General features: G+C 41.6%; 1 protein-coding gene across 3 annotated transcripts in view; it reads right to left on the reverse strand.

Annotated features, from left to right (window-relative positions):
- CAMK1D (calcium/calmodulin dependent protein kinase ID) overlaps positions 1-13,514 on the reverse strand; it is a 205,392-nt gene that overhangs the window by 41,662 nt on the left and 150,216 nt on the right. For all 3 annotated transcript variants that reach the window (XM_079304370.1, XM_079304371.1, XM_079304369.1), the window contains exon 4: positions 308-446. In XM_079304370.1, coding sequence (XP_079160496.1) covers positions 308-446 — 139 coding nt within the window. The remainder of the gene's footprint in view (positions 1-307; positions 447-13,514) is intronic.

Here is a 13,514-nt window from a genome sequence, read left to right on the forward strand (position 1 = left end):
TGCTCCAAATTATAGGAAATCACTCAACTTTCCCCCACTATCATTACCAGTTATTATTAAGTGAAGGCAAATATAGCACAGCAAACCTGCAAAATGCTTTATAGCCGTGACCACACCTCAGCTGAGAGGGGTTTTCTGCCTTAGTGTAACATTTTGGGTCTTAATGACCTTTCCTCACACCACACATGCAAAACTCCCGCTGTAACTGACTGCAGAGTGTTGACTGAAACCAAAGACACAGGGAGGCTTTGGAGCATCTCTCCAGGGTAAAAGCAGTGCCCAGGGCCCAGGGGGGCTGTGGCCATACCTTGAGGTCCCTGTGCACGATGCCCATGCGGTGCAGGTAGTACACAGCGTCCAGGACCTGCCGGATCAGGGTGCTGGCGTCCTTCTCCGTGTAGAAGCCCTTCTCCACAATGCGGTCAAACAGCTCTCCCCCAGACACTCTGCAAAACACAGGGGCAGGAACAAGGGTCAGGGTGGGCTTTGCAATGCCCTTTCTGTGTCATTAAAGTGTGGCCAAGGTAGCCAGAGCAGATCTGCCTGCAGCTCTGGGGCTGCCCCTGCCCAAGCAGGGCCATGAGGATGGAGAAGGGCCTGGAAGGGTCTGGACCCCTTTGTGTAGGGGTCATTTGGTCAGAAAACTGAGGGGAGACCTCATTGTGCTCTTCAACATCCCCATGAGGGGCAGGCACTGAACTCTTCTCTGGTGACAGTGACAGGACCCGAGGGAATGGCCTGGAGCTGAGTCATGGGAGGTTTAAGTTTAAGAAAAATCTTCTTCATCCAGAGGGTGGTTGGGCACTCAACCAGGCTCCCCAGGAAAGTGGCCACAGCACCAAGCCTGACAGAGTTCAAGAGCATTTGGACAATGCTCAAGCACAGAGTGTGATTAAGGTGTCCTGTGCAGGGCCAGTTGGACTCGATGATCCTGATGGGTTCCTTCCAATTCAGTATATTTTATGATTCTATAAATTGGGTTTGATTTTCTCCAAGGACTGGTCAGGTTATAATGGAAAATAAAACCCATCACACATCAGGGAGTGGTCAAAGACCCTAGAGAACTTTGCATAGGCAGTTCCATCTGCTAGTGCTGGACCACTCCTCCTATGAACCCTTGGGGCTCTCTTTTCACTCCACTGACCAAGGCTTGGGGTTTGCCCTGGAGGAATGATCCCATTCTTTCCCCACTAGCAAGCTAAATGCATTCAAGAGTTGCTGCCATTACCTAGAGAGCATTAGTTTGTTAAAGTAGCCTGTTTTTAATTTTAAATGCTCTCCTTTACTCACACATGTATGTTCATTTATCTACAGTCACAAAGTCTTTAGGCAGAGCACAGCCTCAGCCTGCAGTGGTAGGAGAGAGTTATTGATGAGGAGCACAGATTATCAGTGCAATTAATCACCAGATGGCACAAATGAGGAAAGGATTCCACAACTCAAAGAGGAAAGAAAATAAAACCTTGACATCCCACTATTTAATGTCTGCTGTATTGCACTTTTTCCCTGCCTTGCTAGAAATAACACATTCTGAACCCAATCTTAAATAAAGAATGGCACATTAAAACTCCCTGGAGGAGTATCTGAGGAAACAAAAGAGGAAAGAAACGTCTGAGTAATTGAAATAATAAAACTGTCAGCAAAAAACTGCCCTACTAGGGTAAATAAAAGATTTCCATTTTAGCAAACAAAGCCTATTAAAAAATAAAATGTATGCGATATATTTCTTCAGCAAGTTGCACCACTTAGCATATCATAAATAGCACAGTAAAACTTTCTTTAAAAACAAACCTAATAAAGGGAAAATAACAAATGATTACAGTCATTAAATGCATATGGACTGAGAGCTTGCCATTACATGAACACTAGGTAATTCAGCCACTCCAGGCAATAATCTGCTTGAATAATAACATGAAGTCACTTCCTAGGGAAGTTTGGAGCCTGAATGGGAGAAAATGCTACCACTAAAAATGAACACATTCAGCTCTGAGAATTAAAAGCAACCTTGGAAGAAAAAGAAAAGAAAGCAGATAATTCTTCTATTAAGTGCTAGGCAAACAAAAAAGAACAGCTTACTAACATATTGTCACTAAATTGAAACTGCAGGAGAGGTGAAGTTCACCCAGGGTCTGAAGTCCACCAGCAGCCTGAATTAAAACCCCTTCTTTCCTAGTTTCTCAGAACAGGAGCTGTATTTCACACATATATTATACATTTATTTATAATAAATATTCATATTTATATCTATTAGAATTTATATATACATGTGTGTGAATACACAGAGTGTTGCTCCAAGCCCCTCCTGGCCCTGCACCCCTGCCCAGCCCATTCTGTGCTCTGCCAAGGGAGGACAGACACACCTCACCCTCACTGATGGCAGATACAACCTTACTGAATTTGGCTCCTATTAGCTGACTGTATTTTATATTTCCCTTGCAGTTCCTTTGTTTCCTGTGGATTTATTGCACTGAAAATTGAGCCCACACAGTAATTAATATCACTGAATACAGTACATTTCCCCATGAAAATGCAGTGTGTGCTGTTTTGCAGTTTCATACAGTTACTTTTGTTACATTCAAGCAATGGACTGCTTTAGTAGATACCAATTTATATCACATGCTTTCCTGCACAAGGAAATTCTCCTTTGATCTTTGCAGAGAGTATATTTCCACAAAATATTTTTCACTAAATTGACAGAATTTCCCTCCATTCCAGCCCACTCCCTGCCCCCCCTTAAGCCTCATTCCTTAATTGAAAGCTTTTCTTAGTTAGATTTAGTCCAGTGGATCTACTGTACCCAGGCTCAATCTGTTTATAATTTTATTTCAAAACACGGAAAATATTTGCAACCTCTTAAAAGATGCACTGCAAACCAGAGTTTAATCTAAGAATTCAGCCTCACATTTGCAGGCACTTACTCATTGAGAATGTTGAAGCACCCCAGGTATATGCAGAGACCCAAGGTCCCTGTTTTTAGTGTGGTATCTCTGTGTTATGGTGCATTTCATGTTTGCTCTCATCTCTGGAGTCTCCCTGCTCTGGGCAAGACTCCTGGCTGAGCTCCCCCTCCCTGGGATGCTCTTCAACTCAGCACCCAAGGCCATGGCTACTTTCCACATGGAGCTTATGTCCCTATGGCTTTTCCCCTCCAGGACAGGGTTAACTCAACTCTAGTGTCATTGGGAATGCTGCTCCCTGCACAGCACCCAAGGACTGGCCTAAGCCAGTGCAAAACAGGAGCAAAACAGCAAAGGCAGCTGTGGGAGAGCATCTGAGCTCTAAACTCATGGTGATGTGGCCTGTTTGCTGGTCCTGATCCCAAACCCTCTGCCCTGCTGAGATGGGACATGGCATCTGTTCTGGGCACTCACAAAGCTCTGCTGCAATTTATTCCAGTCTGTAATACTCCAGAATAATTATTTTCTTTTTAATGGCACCATCCAGCTCTGCCCTCTCTGTGGCAATTTTGAGGCAGAATTGAAACTGAAGGCAGTAAGAGCAGAATTAGGTCTTTGTTTTAAAGGAATTCAAGACAGAATTTTCTGCCCAGAAAGAGAGGGTAGGAGGTATTTCTCATTAGTGGAAATTAGAGGACTGCTCCTGTCTTGCAGTTGGCACTGGCTCATGGAGCTGGACACACAAAAAACATCAAAAGGAACCTTTTTCCCCTGATGATTTCAATCTTGGTTCCCAGCAGAGAAAAAGTCAAAGAACGACGAGCCAAGTTCAGGTACTTGAAAAGCATTTAACTCTGGAGCAGCTCAAGTGTCATGCTGTGCTCCAGAGTAGCATCAGCCCTTCCCAGGGACCCAGAGTTGGGAAAAACTCAGCAAACAGCCACAGCTGCCTCTTGTGTATGGCTGTGTCTGCTGGGACTGCCTGGATGGAATCTGTGTGGCTCCAACCCTTGGTCCTTGCTCAGCCTCTGAGCAGTTTCTTTTCCCTGGTTCTCCAATCAGCACAGGAAAATCCCAGCACTTGGAGAAGGAGCTGAGCCAAGTGTCCCCGTGGCACATGGACAGCCCAGCATATGCCTTGCCTGCCTCCAGCAACAGGAAACAATTTTAAAAAAATTACCAGAAGAATAATATTGTTTAGAATGAAAAAACCACAACCAAACCCTGCCATAAATATGAATACTTTAACTCCTGCTACATCCTTACCCGAGGCTACATGCCTTTAGTATATATTACTAAATCACATGAAAAAGGCCAGAACAAATATTCCAGGTGAGAGGAAATAGGATTTGAAGGGAGGCCTCACCAGTGCCCAGGACAGGAGGTGGTCACTGCCCTGATCCTGCTGGCCACACTGTTTCTGGTACAGGCCAGGATGTAATTCCATTACTCAGTTTGAGGAGGGACAGTAGAACCCAGCTTGACCATATGATAAGAGACATTATCTTCAATTCCACTGGGAAACACAGATTGCACTCTGTTTCCAGGGTTTCCTGAGATAAAAGCTTCTGGATCTAGTGTTTCATTAAGGAGACTTCATGTATGGATCATGCAGATAATACAAATCTTTCAGAGGACCTAGCCTGGTGATGGACTTTGCAATAAATTCCTACAGTTATATATGTATAACATTTTATTTTCTTGTTTGGATTTGGGGGTTTTGCTTTTTGTTTCTTCACAGTTTGATGCTTAAATGCAGATCTAAACCTTCAGCACAAGCTGCCATGCTGAGTGGCTCAGTTTAGGACAAGTTTCAAAAAACCTTGAAAGTACCAGTGGTCTTGTACATGGACGAGCTACCTTGTTAACTGGACTCTCACTGTTGGCTGAACACCCTGCATAGACAGCAAGAAAGGACCCTGAAAAATCTTGCAATGCTCATCAGAGGCAAAGGACACTCTAACAGTGTCCTAACTCAGGCTCACTTGAAGGATTGGTGGCAGTCCTTGACACTACAGTTTCCATATTTGTGCAATTTCTAATTTACAGTTGTAACTTGTGAGAGATGAGGAAACATTTCAGCATTACTATTATACCTTCCCTTTACATTAACCCATTTCACCATCAGTTGATCAGGAAAGAACCAAACTAGCAAACAAAAAGAAAACTGCCCATGCTGCAGGTAAAGAGAAAGGGCATTATCAACCTTTATCCAAAGCATCCAGTTCCTCTGCAGCACCATCAGGAAAGCAGAATGTGCAAGTTTCAGAGAAGTACTCTGATTAAAAATTATAATGAAACAAAAACTCCCTTGCAATTTAAGGCCCCTAAACTCATAAACAGAAAACAAGAGCCCATCTCTCTGAATTTCTGATGTTTTTGCCAGCAGAGTGAAACCTGCACCCACACATTGCAGGTCATGGTACCAGATACCTGCCAGACTGGCACCTCACTGGGGCTGCCTGGTGGGGGGACATCTCTACATATGTTAGCCTTCAGTTGAATAAATGCATGAATAAAAAAGCAAATAAACACTGGAATTAAAAATAAGTTAGTAATATATTAATATATTCATGTTACCCTTTCTTTCTGTCAGTGGGACTGTCTGTGTGTACAAATAAATCTCATTTCTTCACCCCTGCATCCCCCACTGTTACTGATTGTAGGAACCTTTCTGCTTGTTTTAGGAGCTTCAAAAATAACATCCTTTGAAATATCACTTCGACTTCTTTGGCATTTAGTAAAACATTGGTGCTTTTCTGCCTTTTTTGTACTACAGGTTGGAATTCCTCTGGATCATTTACTGCTTGACAGTTTAATTGCTTTTTATCAGGACTCTTATTGATGAACTCATCAGTGGTGGATTTACATGAAGAATCCCAGCAAAGCTATTCAGAGCCTGTTGGCTTTTCCCTCCAGAAGGGTGTTAAATTCACCTGATGTTTCCATGCAATTCAAGACATGGTCCATTCTGCATTGGATAAGTCACCAAAACACCATGCATCATGTTGGGTTAGAAGAACCACCCTGCAAAAGTAGACACATCCCTAATGCTGTTCAAACTTGCAGATTAGGAATGCTAAACAAAAAGAGGACTGATTTCAGAAATTGAAACAAGAGGCCTCCCAGGATAGCATGAAAAGTAAGTTAAATATGAGCACTACCCTATAATTGTGAGCAGCTTATTGATCAGAAATTACACATGCACAGTTTCCTACAATATAAATCAGAAAGAGCACTGAACTCAGCATGAAGCTGAAGTGTGACGGGAGATAAGAAAGACTGAAGGGACTATTCCTGAGAAATTCTGCCATTGAGTATTACATTCCTCTAGTGAAGGAATTCTTATTAACACAAATACTTCATTTTTTAAAATGTATTTTGATTTTAATGGGGGGATTTTCTGTTTGGCTTTAAACTTCCTCTGCATTGTGAAAAATGCATGAGAACCAGAAAGCAAACGTGGCCAGTGTGGTGTTCGAAAGGAAAGAGAAATTGGCTGCCCTCATCTCATTGTTCAAATGAAGCAACACATAAAAGGAAAATGAGTAAACAGATTAATAGATTTTAGACCCAGAAAGGAACATTATGATTATTTAGTCTGACCTCTTGCAAATAGAAGTACGTGATGAAAATTCTCCTTGTACCCATAATCTAGGGTGTTAATCAGGCAGGGACAGATATTGCTACAGAATTACTGTATGGCCTACAGAGATTTGCTTTATTCAGTAAATATGTCAGAAAACTGCCCTGGCTTTCTCATTTGCAGCAGATCACAAAATACACAGCTTGAAAAAGGCGAGGGCTTTCCTAGTTATTGCATCTTTAAATCACCCAGCTTAAAATCTGCTGGTAACATAAATAGATGCTCGAAGGCCACCAAAAAAAAAGGGCACAGGATTAGTTTTGGCTTATTTTTCTAGAATGCAGGTGTGTGCATATGGCAGGAAGGGATGGATAAGTGTTAGCACTCTCTCCTTTGATAGTGCTGTTCAATCATAGAATCATTCAGGCTGGAAAAGACCTTCAAGAACATCAAGTATAGCCTTTGACTGAAAACCACCATGTCCACTAAAACATATCCTGAACTACTACATCTACTCCCTTTTTGAACATTTTCTGGGATGGCAACTCCACCACTTCACTGGACAGCCTGTTCCAGAGCTTGACCACCCTTTGAGCAAAGAAAATTTTCCTACTGTCCAACCCAAACCTTCCCTGGTGCAACATGAGACCACTTCGCCTTGTCCTATCCACAATTTCCTTGGAGATCCCACCTCATTACAATCCTTCCAGGTTGTGTAGAGAAAATGTAATGCAACATTTCCATTGTATTTATTCTTTTTTTTCAGCCCTTTTACCACTGTGGTGATGGCTGCTCCAAAGGGCTGCTTCCCACCCTGAAGGGTTGTTTGGGAAACAATTGGGCAAAATGCTGTGGTCACTTTTCTGAACCAAACTGAGCAAACTAACTAACTTTCCCCTCACATTAAAAGTTTCATATGACATTTGCTGAGTAGCTGTGGCGAGGTTGTGCTTTGGAGAACAGACTTTTGTTTCCATAGGGTCAAGACTGTTAAGTCTCTGGAAAGCTCTGCTCTGGGATGTAATACAGTTTGGCAGTTAAAATCTTTGGAGACAGCATTTTCCTTCACAGAATCCCTACTGCAGAGATCTTTTGAAGTCTACGATTCTTCAAGGTCAACACTGTCTTGTTTTATTCAAAATTTTATTCCATATTCAAAGATCCAATATTATATTCAAAATTTCCCCTGATCCCATCAGCTGTAAAAAGTGTGACTGAACCAAGGGCAACCAAATGACAAAGGACATCAGGTTTTTAAGTCTTTTGTGATTACACTGTTGTGAGTGACAGCTTATAACAGCCCCTCAGATGGCAGCAGCCCACTTGCCCCTGTTCATGCTCATCCCCCCAGGCAGTGGTGCATGGGCAAGAGGTGGGACCTGCCAGTGACAGCAACACTCCCTCAGTGCTGCCATCATTACAAGGCACAGGAAAGAAAACAGTGCTTTGTCTTGGGTTGCAATACAGGATGTGGCCAGAAATGTGGATTCTATCACCATCTCTTGAAGCTGGGTGGGGCACTGATTTCCTTATCTCTGTAGCACATACTATCTGCTAATGGGTCATCTTTTCCACAACCCATCCTCCCTCCAGGAAGATATCATCTGCTGCTGGGCCATTCAGTCCCACTGTATGACTGATAAAATTACATCATCCCACTGGGAGATGCTCCAGCCAGAGGAAGGAGCCAAGCCTTTCCTACCTAGATAAAAACTGAGATTTTGAATAGCAAAGTACCTTCTTTCCACTGGATTCCAGAGGAAAGCCAGACCTTTCCCCATCATCTGGACCTTCAGAGGAAAACTGCACCTTCTACAGGAGCACTGCTTCAGCTGAACCACACCTGCCACTGCAGGAGGATGCAGCCACCATTGAATGGGACTGCTGCCAACACCCTGACTGACTGACTGACTGACAGGGTGTCAGGGTGTATTCTGACTCTGGCAGTGTTTTGGGATTGTTCTTTGTAATACTGTATTTCCATTTCAATTTTCCTAGTAAAAACTGTTATTCCTAATTTCCATATCTTTGCCTGAGAGCTCCTTAATTTCAAAATTATAATAATTTGGAGAGAGGGAGTTTACATTCTCCATTTCATAGAGAAGCTCCTGCCTTTATTGGCAGATACCTGTCCTTCAAACCAGGATGATTCCAGGTGGATCATACTCAAGTGGGATCCTTGTCATTTGAGAAATGAGCTGTGGAGGGTAGTGAAATATTGGTTTCCAGGCTGCCTAGACTGGTGTGGATGTCCCATCCCTGGAAACATTAAAGGTCACATTGCACAGGGGTCTGAGCAACCTGGTAGTTGTTCCTGCTCATTGTAGGAGAGTTGGACTGGGTGATGCTTGAGGTCCCTTCCAACCCAACCCAAATCCATGATTCTATGACAGAGATTGGCACTTCAGCCTGTTTATCTTCATGGCTGTGCATTAAATGGAAAGGTAAAGCTGAAACTCAGCAGTGTTGACTTTTACCTGTGTCTGTCAAGAGTTTGATATCACCACATCCCTGCAAACAAAGTATTCACCAGTGAAAAAAAACAGAATTTTAAAAAATGTCATTAAAAATACACACTATGTATTAAATAGCTCAAAAGCATAGTTTTAAAAGAATAAATTGCTCACTGGTTTATTCACTTCCTTCTGTGGGATGTCAGCAAATCAGCCCACTCTTGCTCTTTGTGTGTATGTGTGTGTATACATATATACTCATGTGATCTTTTTGCCTCAATCTTTTTCACTTTACTTCTAGGAAACAGAAAAGTACAGCTCTGTAGACAAACCACTGCTCAAAAAACATTTTCCAGTATCTGAGGGCTGGAACAACCTATTTCCAAACTGCTGTCTCCATCTCTCCATAAAATAAGTGAATAGTTAAAATCTGGAGGAGATTCCTCACCTGACAACAATTTAAAACTAGGTCATGTTTCAGCACTAATAGGTTTGGTTTATTTTCCTTTTCACTTGTTTTCCAGTGGAAACCAACCTCAATGTCCTGCCAGCATTAACTAGGAAGAACAGACCTAAAAATAATGTAAACTGATGCAACTGAAAACAGATACTGTAAATTACACAATGCATAGTAAACCATTTTGAAATATAAGGTGAATGCAGCACTGAGAATTGTTCTAAGTAATGAAAAGGGGCACAGGAAAGTGCAATAAAGTCAGCTCTCAGCTGCAGCTTAAACAGTCCAGATTTTCAGTGAAATATATTTAACAGAAATTTGGGGTGGTGTGTATATTCCTTTTTCTGGAACTGACCTGTTTTCCACTTCCATTCTCACAAGTAAGTTTGCAGGCAGATGTCATCATAGAAATAGCCAATATAAAGATAGTATTGACTAATACTTGCCTCAGTGCACAAAGAGCTTTGAAGATTCTTATATCCCCTGTATCCCCTGTATTATTTTTTAGCTTATCTGTAGGATTTACAACATTGAGCCATCCCATTGTCCTAGAGAAATACAACCCTGGAAATTTTTTTTGAAACAAAAAAAAAAAAAAGAAAAGAGAAATGCTGTCAGCTAGTCAAGATATATTGCTGCAAATACCAACTTACCAAGCAGTTTGTAGAAACAAAAAATTGGGAGCTAAATATTAAAACCAATCAGACCAATTTAAGTTATATAGGAATCTTGTTTTATCAAACTGTTGCAACAACTATATATACATTTAAAATGTCATTATTATGCTCTTCAACTTCTGAGTGCCAAGAAAGTTGCAGAGAATTGATAAAGAAAGCTTCAGAATTCTAATTGCTTATATGAAGTATTTCTTAAGAAATGTGCAAGTAAGTCAAGAAGAGCAAAAACCCATTTTATTCTATAAGCACTAATTTAGATTATACAATTTCTATAAATATCAGGAAATGCATATCAGTGTAGAAATATATGTTGGAGTTACCAAGAACAATTCCCTGAAACACTCTGTGGCCATGAAAAATGAAACAGAAGAAAACAGGAGAAAAATGAGTGCAAACCAGAAAATAATTTGTCCACCTAAACATTCATGGAACACTCCCCCTTTCAATACTTTGACAAAGTTAATCTCACCAAATCTTGCAAGTCTAGACAATAAACACCTGTATGAGAGTGACCACACTCCTCTCCTCCAACCAGCACAAGGAAGGGAGCATGTCCAGGATGTGAGGAGCAGAAATGTTCATTTCTGGGTTCATTTGGGCAAATCCCACCCTGATGATCTTTATGGGAAGAGTTCTCAAGATGCTTTGGCCAAAAGCATAACCAAACTTGGGGAAGTACAGAGAAGAAAAGCAAGCAGGACCAGAGAGCTTCTCTGTGAACAGAGAGAATGTGTTTTACAAAAAGAGATGGCAGAGGAGAACACTCTACAGAATCATAGATCCACAGAAAGATGGAATTATTTAGGCTGGAAAAGACCTCACCAAGCCCAGCCATTAACCATTAACCCAGCACTGCCAAGTCCATGACTAAACCATTCATGAGAAGGATGGAACATGGACAAGAGAAATATAAAGAATTATTTCACACCAGAGATGAGAAATGGGGGACCTAACGGAATTAGCAGGTGGTGGATTTAAGACAAAAGCCTTTGTCATCTGAAGAGCCATCCTGGAACAGATGAATCTTTGGTATGACCCAATAAAACTGCACTCATGTTCTTATGTTTGTGCTCATCAAATTAATTATTGAATTATTCACTCAGCTCTGGTCTGAATGTGCATACCTACGTTAAGGGAGTCTTTTGATTCATTCACTTAAAATCAAATATGACAGATTCATAGATTTTAAAGCCATTATGATAATCTAATCTGACCCCAGACAAAACAAAGACAGTGCAATTTTTGCCTCTGATCCATTGCTCCTGGCTGGACAAAAGACTATCATTTAGCAGTGTAGACAGGCTTGACTTAGAAGATACCACTAATCCCTTGTCTGCTTTGTCCAGTAGTTAATTACACACACTGACTAATTACACTGAGGCTTTTTTCCAATGATAATTTCAGATATTCTGTCACTGGAACCCTTTCAACACTGCCTATAGACTCTTTAGCTGTACTAGAGAAACTTCACTTAGGTCTTGGCAACCTCATTCTTTTTGCTTCTATCTGAAGTTTCTCTCCAAAATTGTTATATTCAACAGCCACATGAGAAGGTATCCATTGAGAAGAGCTAACTATAAGCTGAGTGATGCTCATTTCCAGTTCTCCACTTGGAATGCTAAATTACCATGTTAAGTATCTTCACTTACATATGCATCAAAAAATGAACTAACTGTTCCTGCACAGGATATTGACCTACTGGGTACCTGCATTTCAGAACTGAATCAAATAATCTAAACAGGATATACAGTTTCCAATTACTCCCTTCTCAATATCATTTAATCACTCTCCTTCATCTTGTGAGGTTTATCTCACTGCTGTTCAATCAAGATATTCTTGTTTTCCACAGTGAAGAGTGAATTTCTGCAATTTTGAGTGGTGTAGAGACACATTAATCTACTTTTTTACAGCTTGGATGAAATACCAGCTAAATAAAACTTACATGACTGTTAAAAGCAATACTGTATATTTAGCCACCAAATTCAGTTTCAAGAGAACACTTTGGAATGTCACTGAAATAAATAGGTATTGAATTTGGAAACCTGAGGATTGTACATAAATGGATTAATCTCCTGCCCAGTCACCTCTAAAGGGGGACAGTGAGCACATGGTGGGTGAGGATGAGCCATACACAGAGCCAGATCAGACCTGTCCAAAGCAGTTTATGGCAAACACACTGGTCTAAATCCCATTGCTCCAACCCCACTGCAACCCACAATTGCTGAGCTCTCCTTGATGTGTCCCATCTGAGGCTTTCCCCTACAGTTTTTCACATCACCCACTCCCTGCCAGCTCCCTCTGCACAAAGCCTGTGGGTGGGTTCATGATGCTGCTTGTGCATTGCTGAGGGGCAGGAGCTGCACAGGCTACTAAAGCTCCATGTTTATTTGCAGATGGCCAGCTGCCCTCTCCCATTAACAGCAGCTAATTTCCAAGCTGAGCCTTTGCTCAGATAAGGCACAGCAGGGACCAGCAGGACCCTCTGATTTATTGTGGTTTGGCTGGAGGGTGGGCAGCACAGATATTCTCTCACGGCCTTGAGGGAAGATTTATGATGTACAAAAGAGGCAGTTTCTCTAAAAAAAAAAAAAAAAAAAAAAAAAAAAAAAAAAAAAAAAAAAAGCATCTGGTCCTAATTCTTGATACTCTCAAAAAAAAACCCCTCAGAATTCAGGCATGTGAAATAGGATGGCTCATGTGATTTCTGCTCTTCAACTGCCATGGGATGAGCTCCTCAAGGAAATGCTGCCCATGGCACTCCCAGGAGAGATGGGAAGAATGAGGCACCACCAGCAGAAAATGAAACACAGGCAAACCTGGCCAGCAGAAAGGACAGCCTGCAAAAATGCTGGGAAACCATGAGGGAAACCAGCTGGGCATGGAGAGGGCAGAAAGGGAGATCCTGCCAACCTTGCTCACTCTGTATTGGCTGCCTGGCACTAAAACCAGGTACCACAGCCACAGATTTACTGCTTTTATTTTGTGCAATAGCTGAATTTACTGCCTTTAGAAGGAAATAAACCCCAGCCTTCCAGGAAGGCAAGTATTTGTTAAAAGACATTGTAGGAGCAGAGCTCACAGAGGAGAAAGTTTCCAGAATGTCCTACATAACACAAATGTGCCCCAGGGTTTATTTTAATCATTTTTCAATTATTGCCTTGCTGGTGTCTGTTTTAGTCCAAGCCATGGAGATGTTTCTAATGGAAATCATCAATTCATCACAGAGGCAATTTCCAAGAATATAATCACAGAGAAGAAAACAGACACATGCTCGTGCTAATAATGAGGACTATGGAAAAAAGTGGGAAGATTTTATGATTCTGTTATTTTTAATGGCAGCTATTTGCTCCTGTGTCTTAACAAGCCAGGCTGGACTATTGCCAGGCATTCTGGTTTTTACTGGGACTGTCCCTTGGCCTGGGGAGAGATTTTAAATATCCATTT

Source organism: Erithacus rubecula (assembly GCF_903797595.1).
Source record: "Erithacus rubecula genome assembly, chromosome: 4".
NCBI classification, from domain to species: Eukaryota; Metazoa; Chordata; class Aves; order Passeriformes; family Muscicapidae; genus Erithacus; species Erithacus rubecula.